The sequence below is a fragment of the Coregonus lavaretus genome (genome assembly GCF_964263955.1).
Source record: "Coregonus lavaretus genome assembly, contig: HAP1_SCAFFOLD_628, whole genome shotgun sequence".
Lineage (NCBI taxonomy): Eukaryota > Metazoa > Chordata > Actinopteri > Salmoniformes > Salmonidae > Coregonus > Coregonus lavaretus.
The window spans coordinates 230,292-240,000 of NW_028161614.1; the positions used below are offsets into that span (position 1 = coordinate 230,292).

At 40.8% G+C, this 9,709-nt stretch overlaps 1 protein-coding gene across 1 annotated transcript in view; it reads left to right on the forward strand.

The window, feature by feature from the left end:
• Positions 1 to 3,724: 3,724 nt before the first annotated feature.
• The window catches only part of rel (v-rel avian reticuloendotheliosis viral oncogene homolog), a 19,100-nt gene continuing 13,115 nt past the window's right edge, over positions 3,725 to 9,709 (forward strand). Inside the window, exons 1-3 of the mRNA XM_084194965.1 lie at positions 3,725 to 3,800; positions 4,562 to 4,600; positions 5,529 to 5,668. Coding sequence (XP_084051091.1) covers positions 3,794 to 3,800; positions 4,562 to 4,600; positions 5,529 to 5,668 — 186 coding nt within the window. The 5' untranslated portion in view covers positions 3,725 to 3,793. The remainder of the gene's footprint in view (positions 3,801 to 4,561; positions 4,601 to 5,528; positions 5,669 to 9,709) is intronic.

Genomic DNA, 9,709 nt, shown 5'->3' on the forward strand with positions numbered 1-9,709 from the left:
GGTTTCGGTTCCGGCTCGCTAGCACCCCTCCCGATACCAGCGAGCCCTCCCGGTTTCCTGGCATGGGTCACCGTGGTGACCTGCGTGACCGCAGTACCGGCAACGTCCCTGGGGCAGATGCCTCTGCCTCTCCATCCGGGACCAGCGCGCCGTACACAGTTGCGTAGCCTCCTCCTGAGGCGTCTCCTCCCTGAATTGCTGGAAAGCCTCCGAGCTGATAGGGAGATGCGAGCCTTGCATCATGCCTCTCTCGTACGCCCTCTAATTCAATGGATTGTGGTCAGTAAACCCATGGAATATCGTGTTAATAATATTTATAAAAATCTATTAGCAAGTACAAATTACAAGTGCATAACTATATCGTAATTTTCCATTAAGATTTTTTTAGGGGAAAATGTATTTGTATCATTTTGTTGCAATATTTTCATACACCATGTCCAATATTTGATTGGCAATAAAAAAAAAGCCTAATGTTGATGTTGGGTCACATTACTGCTAACTAATGTGAGCTGGTCATGCTGCGCGCACTGTGCAGTTCCAAAACAATCCAAAGGGGGGCAGCCTAGACCACAAATGAATGTTTTGCATGAAATAGTGTTGTAGTTATGTGCAGTATAGCACGATTATACCTTGATTATGTTGGAACTGCAGTAACAACACTTCACAATTTTACACACATGTACATACCAGCATACAATCCTTTCTCCAACTAAATATTCACAATGTTTGTGACTTATATTACACAGTACTAGGATGTTAGTCCATAAAGATTAGAAATTAAATTAAACACAATGAAATTGTAGGTGCAAACCTGTCTATGACTTCACTCTTTTCCAAGCGTGTTAGTATGTCTATATTTGTCAATTGTCACGGTGCATTCTATCTTGGGCTCCTAAGCCAGGTATGTAGACGTCTTAATGCACTGAAAGATCTCTCACAGCGGCTAACTGGGATGGTCTGAAAGATCTCTCACAGCGGCTAACTGGGATGGTCAGCGCGGCCTGTATGATTGCCTTCAGTGATGGGAACATATCAGGGTCTAACAGTTTATACACACAGGACATGTCAGAAGTGGCATCTTTCTTTTTTTTTGAGAGGTAATGTTTAGCAATAACTACTTCCTCTGACTTGAGAGGAATATGACATGTTTGTCTTGTGTGGGCCTCCCCTCTCTCTATGTTCTCCTGTGTTCTCTCTCTGTCCTGTCTGCTCCCCTCTCTCTATGTTCTCCTGTGTTCTCTCTCTGTCCTGTCTGCTCCCCTCTCTCTCTGTTCTCTCTCTGTCCTGTCTGCTCCCCACTCTCTATGTTCTCCTGTGTTCTCTCTCTGTCCTGTCTGCTCCCCACTCTCTATGTTCTCCTGTGTTCTCTCTCTGTCCTGTCTGCTCCCCTCTCTCTCTGTTCTCCTGTGTTCTCTCTCTGTCCTGTCTGCTCCCCTCTCTCTATGTTCTCTCTCTGTCCTGTCTGCTCCCCTCTCTCTCTGTTCTCCTGTGTTCTCTCTCTGTCCTGTCTGCTCCCCTCTCTCTCTGTTCTCCTGTGTTCTCTCTCTGTCCTGTCTGCTCCCCTCTCTCTATGTTCTCCTGTGTTCTCTCTCTGTCCTGTCTGCTCCCCTCTCTCTATGTTCTCCTGTGTTCTCTCTCTGTCCTGTCTGCTCCCCTCTCTCTATGTTCTCCTGTGTTCTCTCTCTGTCCTGTCTGCTCCCCACTCTCTATGTTCTCCTGTGTTCTCTCTCTGTCCTGTCTGCTCCCCTCTCTCTATGTTCTCCTGTGTTCTCTCTCTGTCCTGTCTGCTCCCCTCTCTCGCTCCCCTCTCTTCTTTGCTGTCTGAAGTTCTGCTTTCCTGGATCTCCTATATTATTACAGAGATGGCATAGTATCAGTGCCGTAGCAATATGTATTCTGAACAAACACACACAGAAACAATATGCACACACACAATATGAACAACAGGCAAATAACATTTACCTGAATTTAGCTAAAGGTAAAATCTGGGATCATTTCTGTTTGTTAATGATATTAGCAGTTCACTCAATCTTAGGCCTGATTTAACATTCAACTGTCTTACCCTTCACTAACCACAATACCTGTGTTCTCTCTCTGTCGCTTTAACAAAATCGACATGTGTGCAACCATGGGACAAAATAGATGAGGTTGGCTTAGATTGTTGAACACATGGTTTTAGTCAGCACTAAAAAGGCTGGGTAGGCCAGGGCTCATGATTGGAGTATTCATTGCAGTGTGTAATGCAGTGTAGCCTAGTTTGTTTTACACAATCCCAGCAGGGCAAAAGACTCACGCTTCGAACACACCGACTGGGTTTTTGCGTTTTGGTTACACCAGAAGTACATTCATTTCCAATGGAACGCTGCGTTTGCCTTGCAGCATTGCGTTGCAGAGGCAGTTGCGGTGCGTTCTGTGTGGTGCATATGTTGGATTTATCGAATATATGCGTCAAACTGTATGCGTAGACGGCTTGACAGAAATGGTAGCAGAAGGTGAATGTTGAACTTTTATTGCACACATATCTAGATGATGCTGCATACTATTTTGCGCAATGATGCAGTCAGTGTGTTCAAAGCCCAGAAAGCCCGGGCGTGGTGACATCAATGGGCCAAACATAGACTTCTCTAAATTACATATTTTCAACTTTCACTCAGAACCTAAATTGAATACCTTCAATGTCTGGGAAAAAATATGTATTTTAGACATCTTTTCACCATCATTTTACTTACTGGGACTATTCTTGTAGGGGCTTTGGTTTTGTCTCACCTAGGGCGGTAGAACGGCCAGGCCCGGTGCTGCAGGAAACGCGTGTGCGTCAATGATTTGAATGGATTTGAATGGATGGACAGAAAGCAATAACACCATGGCGCCTTTCCTGAGGTTGGATTCCGTTTTTGCAACAACAAAAATATTATGAGCATAAAAAAACACCAGAATCATTGAGGAAAAACATTAGATGACAAAAGAGAATTACAATTATTTATCATTTCTCTTTTCATAACAGCGTTTTGTATTAGATTATCACAGGGTAAACATGGCCTACCCCTCACCAGAGTTCAACAGCAGGTGAGCCCAAACGTCAATGATACACAATGACCAATTACATCCAAATTTCTCATAAAACGCATAATAAAACTATGCGAGATGGTAGATTCAGCTAGTTTTACTCATGATGTGTGAATATGCTAAAATATAATATAAATGATTACATTAATATGAATACAATATAGATAGAAATGGGTCTTGCTGTTTCTTCTACTTCCTTGTTCTGTATGAGTTGGGAGATTCCCACCGAATTGTGGGCGTTCAACTTGTCGAGGGGATTACCCCAACTCATCGTTGAGAATGCCGCTCAGGGGGCAGAAATGTTTACACCTAACCAAATTCTATTACTCTCGTGTAATATTCAAGCTTGCTCTCACTGTTCTCCGTGCATCCCTACTGATCAAACGTTTGGGCCTACATAATGCCCCTTTAATTTAATGCTGTCCCAGGTTAAAACGTAAATGCGACAGTTATGTGCTTTTCAGAGGAATAGCCAATTGATCTATCGATAAATGTGTTTTTAGCGCCCCCCTCCATATTTACACAGCAGCACATTCGTTCGCGCATTCGTTCGCGCATCAGAGGCTGTGATATTCTGGGCGGAGACATCGGGGAATTCCCAGGCTACACACTCTCTCTCTCTCTCTCTCTCTCTCTCTCTCACACACACAGACACACACTCTCTCTCTCTCAGCTGGAGCTTCTCATTCAGACAACAACCCGTGATAAGGGTGTGCACACCAACAGCATGGATGGTAAATAACTACAGATATTATAATTATTATAATAATTATTATTATTATAAGGCGACTGCTAAAAATGGGTTTCAGCATGATTCTGTAACATCTTTAGGATACACATGTAATTATGATGTTCACAAGTTCAGATCCGTTCTTGTTTTGTTGGAAAATTATTATTTTAAGGTGTCTTAATTTGGTTCGTCTTTGACATAATAGAGATCTGAGAAGTATTTTTGTGAAAAATATGAAATTAAAAAAAGGATTTAATTGCTATGGTTTATGGGGTAAATGTTTAACATGTTTTTTTGGACAGCATTGCTAACTGTAGCCTGACATATGCCAAGAATGACTAGTCTTAGAATCGACACCGATAACTGCTGAAATAACATTAAAGTGCTGTCTATTTGCGCCTGCTAGTTTTCTGGTTGGGTGTTAAAACTTTTCTTTAGAAACTTTTTCTTTAAAAACAAGCCAACACTTTGTAGACTCAATGATATAAAAGCACTTAGTTCCCATAGAATGATAATGGTCTATGTGATTCCTATAGCCTACTGAAGTCTATACCAAGTCTATACAGGGTGTGCACGATATGTTAGGAGGAAGTGTTTGTCATTTACTGGACATTTGCCACTGGTAGCAAAACGTGTCTCATCTAATGGCCTGAGAAAAAACGATTGTGAATATCTAGTTTGGTATAGATATCAGTCATTCATCATGTTTTCACATTCTTTAATTGATAACGTCATTCATTTGGGTACTCACTCTGTCTCCAACAGTACTTATGCCCTCGTTGATGGGGGACCATCCGAAAATCGGTAAGTACACACTGGAAAGAGAGAGTGTCAAATTGTTTACCTGCCTCCACATGTCGCAGATCATAAATGAGGGTTACTTTAAAATATCACTGTGTGTGTGTGTGTGTGTGTGTGTGTGTGTGTGTGTGTGTGTGTGTGTGTGTGTGTGTGTGTGTGTGTGCACGCGTGCTTGGGTGTGATGACGTTCCTCCCCATTCACTTCCTCAGTTGTTTTCTTGGCTTCTCAGAGACGGCAGTAATATTTTGTTAAGAGTATGTGAATGTGACTGACAGACAGATCAAGATTTAGCAGCAGGTGGTGGAGAGAAGGTGTGAGCTGGTAAGGTGGTTTGTAGGTAGCGTGATAATGTGAAAGGGTGAGACAGGGGTAGTGAGAGCGGGAGGCAAGTGTGTGTCAGCATACATCAGGTGTCATGAGGAAGAATTGTGTGTGCGTGTGTGTGTGTGTGTGTGTGTGTGTGTGTGTGTGTGTGTGTGTTTGTGTGTTTGTGTGTGTGGCTCTGGTTAGGTTTAGGTCAGGTTTACCAGAAGTCAATGTGTGGTTGACTGTCAATTAGGTCTCCATGTATTAACATACTGTACTGATCCTTGCTATATGACCCACGTTACAATTCCCACCAAGTGGGTTAACCCTTTTGGCGCGATGCCTTTGGGTGTTTGCCTTTCACACCAGTGACCTGGGTTAGGAACTCAATATTAGGAAGGTGTTCTTAATGTTTGGTATACTCAGTGTATAATAATAGTACTGTATATGCCATTTAACATACACTTTTATCCAAAGCCACTAACAGTCATGTGTGCATGCATTTTACATACGGGTGGTCCTGGGAATCTAACCCACTATCCTGGCCTTGCAAGTACCACGCTGTACCAACTGAGCTACAGAGGACCATCTCTAACCCTCTTCCCACTGTGTTGTGTTGTCCAGTGGCAGAGCCGAGTGTTCAGATGTTCGAGCAGCCCAAACAGAGGGGCATGCGCTTCAGGTACAAGTGTGAGGGGCGTTCTGCAGGCAGCATCCCTGGAGAGAGGAGCTCTGACAACAACAGGTCATACCCCACCTTGCAGGTAAGCCATAGGATAATAATAACATGCTATTTAGCTGACACGTTTATCCAAAGCGTCTTACAGTCGTGTGTGCATACATTTTACGTACGGGTGGTCCCGGGAATTGAACCCACTGTCCTGGAGTTCCAAGCGCCATGCTCTACCAACTGAGCTACAGGGGGACCACACAATACTTATCACACCACTGCAACCTATATACTGTAGTTATATACTACATAGTGTTGAGAGATTAACCGAGTATTCAGGGGGGTTTTCGGTTATTGTACAACTAATTGACCGACATCGGTTCAATTACTTGAATTCCATTTAGTCCAACGCGCCGTTTCTCTAGAGAGAAATCAAATCATTCAGGAGAGAAATCAAGTCAAGAACTATGTGGGACGCTGGGCTGAACAGAGTTGTAGTTATCATTAAGCAAATATTCAACCTAGTTCAGCACAGAAACTGCGTAATTACTACAATGTCCATAATCCATTGCGCCTGTTCTTTTCTAGCTCTGACACAGATGGATACACTTTTATGCCTGCTAATTTAGGTTAGATACACACAGCTCACATAGACCGCATGAGAGAGGAATGTACACAACACAAAGATGAGAGAGAGAGGGATAGAGTTCATGAAAGTATGCCTTATCTACTTTGCAGTGGTGTAAAGTACTTAAGTAAAACATCTTTAAAGTACTACTTAAGTAGTTTTTTTTGGGTATCTGTACTTTGCTATTTATATTTTTGACAACGTTTACTTTTACTTCACTACATTCCTAAAGAAAATAATGTACTTTTTTACTCCATACATTTCCCCTGACACCCAAAAGTACTTGTTACGTTTTGAATGCTTAGCAGGACAGGAAAATGGTCCAATTCACGCACTTATCAAGAGAACACGTGGTCAGCCCTACTGCCTCTGGTCTGGTGGACTCACTAAACACAAATGCATCTTTTGTAAATGATGTTGTAGTGTGCCCCTGGCTATTCGTACATTTTTAAAACAAGAAAATGGTGCTGTCTGCTTGGCTTAATATAACACATTTGAAATGATTTAATCTTTTATTTTTTATTTTTTATACTTAAGTATATTTTAGCAATGATATTTACTTTTGATACTTGAGTATATTTAAAACCAAATACTTTTAGACTTTTACTCAAGTAGTATTTTACTGGGTGACTTTCACTTTTACTTGAGCCATTTTCTATTAAGATATTTTTACTTTTACTCAAGTATGACCATTGGGTACTTTTTCCACCACTTCTACTTTGAAGAACTAGTCAAATGATTTTGTCAGACAGCTCTGCAGCATACTTAGGCAGGCTAGTCTAGCTAAGTAGGATGACTAAAGACAGTGCAGTATGGGGAGCACAGACATAATGTTGTCTGGCTGTCTGGCTGCTACAGCCTGAGCAGAGATGAGATGATAACTTTAAGGAATGAAAAATAATAAAGTCATCAAATAAAACTAAGTAACATACACAACTGAAATATATTATATTATTTCATAGTCATTTCCTATTTTTCTATTTGGACAGAAACAATGGAATATTTTCAATGTTTTGGCAATAGAATGTTCACTATTTTTGGCTTTGGATTTTCCATTAAAAAGCACTGATCATTTTATTGTCATTACTTCAGAATGGATTTCATGTAAAAAAAGAAAAAAAAAGAAGAAAGAATCGAAACTGAAATCGAAAACCGTGATGATTTTTTAATAATCTAACCGAAACCGAACCGACTTCAAAAAGCAGTAATCGCTCAGCACTAATACTACAGTATATCCATCTCAGCACTAATACTACAGTATATCCATCTCAGCACTAATACTACAGTATATCCATCTCAGCACTAATACTACAGTATATCCATCTCAGCACTAATACTACAGTATATCCATCTCAGCACTAATACTACAGTATATCCATCTCAGCACTAATACTACAGTATATCCATCTCAGCACTAATACTACAGTATATCCATCTCAACACTAATACTACAGTATATCCATCTCAGCACTAATACTACAGTATATCCATCTCAGCACTAATACTACAGTATATCCATCTCAGCACTAATACTACAGTATATCAATCTCAGCACTAATACTACAGTATATCCACCTCAGCACTAATACTACAGTATATCCATCTCAGCACTAATACTACAGTATATCCATCTCAGCACTAATACTACAGTATATCCATCTTAGCAACCACAAGCATGTGTACAACACCTATTACACCTATCATGTGTATAGTTGAGCATGTGTTCTATACCCATCCCAACTACTCTGCACAGGCAAGTATCAATCTACTGTACAGTTACAGTAGATCAGGGGTTTTCTAACCTTTCTTGCCCAGGGACCCCCACACAGGCAAACCGGCGACCCAGGGACCCCCATCATATGTTACTTCCCCAGAGTCAGATGAAAAGGAACAGCTAGCATGCTAACTGTTTCTGTAGACTTCCAGTCATTGCGCTAACGCTAGTAAGCATTGGCTCGTGAAACTACCTCCAACTTCCTTCATACTCGACGCAGAGACATACAAATTGTATCCTCAATGGTATTCTGTTGCAGCTAGCGATATTCATAAAATAATTATTTTTCACATAAAACAATCCCTCAAAATATTTTAGCCATATTTTTGTCCAAAGTAAATGGCAGACTCTCTGCAGTACCCCAGTTTGAAAGCTCCTGTAGTAGAGCACAGTTGGACACTTCTACCAGTGTCCACCGGACGGAATAAAATATACTATTTGAGTGTAAAGATGAGTGCATACCCTGAGTAGTGCATATAGCACCATATCCTAGTAACTAGTGTATCATAATACTAACCCTGAGGAGTGAATACAGCACCATATCCTAGTAACTAGTGTATCATAATACTAACCCTGAGGAGTGCATATAGCACCATATCCTAGTAACTAGTGTATCATAATACTAACCCTGAGTAGTGCATATAGCACCATATCCTAGTAACTAGTGTATCATAATACTAACCCTGAGGAGTGAATACAGCACCATATCCTAGTAACTAGTGTATCATAATACTAACCCTGAGGAGTGAATACAGTACCATATCCTAGTAACTAGTGTATCATAATACTAACCCTGAGTAGTGAATACAGTACCATATCCTAGTAACTAGTGTATCATAATACTAACACTGAGGAGTGAATACAGTACCATATCCTAGTAACTAGTGTATCATAATACTAACCCTGAGTAGTGCATATAGCACCATATCCTAGTAACTAGTGTATCATAATACTAACCCTGAGTAGTGCATATAGCACCATATCCTAGTAACTAGTGTATCATAATACTAACCCTGAGTAGTGAATACAGTACCATATCCTAGTAACTAGTGTATCATAATACTAACCCTGAGGAGTGAATACAGCACCATATCCTAGTAACTAGTGTATCATAATACTAACCCTGAGGAGTGAATACAGCACCATATCCTAGTAACTAGTGTATCATAATACTAACCCTGAGGAGTGAATACAGCACCATATCCTAGTAACTAGTGTATCATAATACTAACCCTGAGGAGTGAATACAGCACCATATCCTAGTAACTAGTGTATCATAATACTAACCCTGAGTAGTGAATACAGCACCATATCCTAGTAACTAGTGTATCATAATACTAACCCTGAGGAGTGAATACAGCACCATATCCTAGTAACTAGTGTATCATAATACTAACCCTGAGGAGTGCATATAGCACCATATCCTAGTAACTAGTGTATCATAATACTAACCCTGAGTAGTGCATATAGCACCATATCCTAGTAACTAGTGTATCATAATACTAACCCTGAGTAGTGCATATAGCACCATATCCTAGTAACTAGTGTATCATAATACTAACCCTGAGGAGTGAATACAGCACCATATCCTAGTCACTAGTGTATTGCAGTATACAAGCCAGCATTTGTCGCTAAATCAAGTCCTCTCTGACCCCAGGCTCAAATGAGCAGGTATCTCTGTTTTGCATAGTTTATACCCTCTCGGCCCATCTGAACACATAGCCACTCCTTCC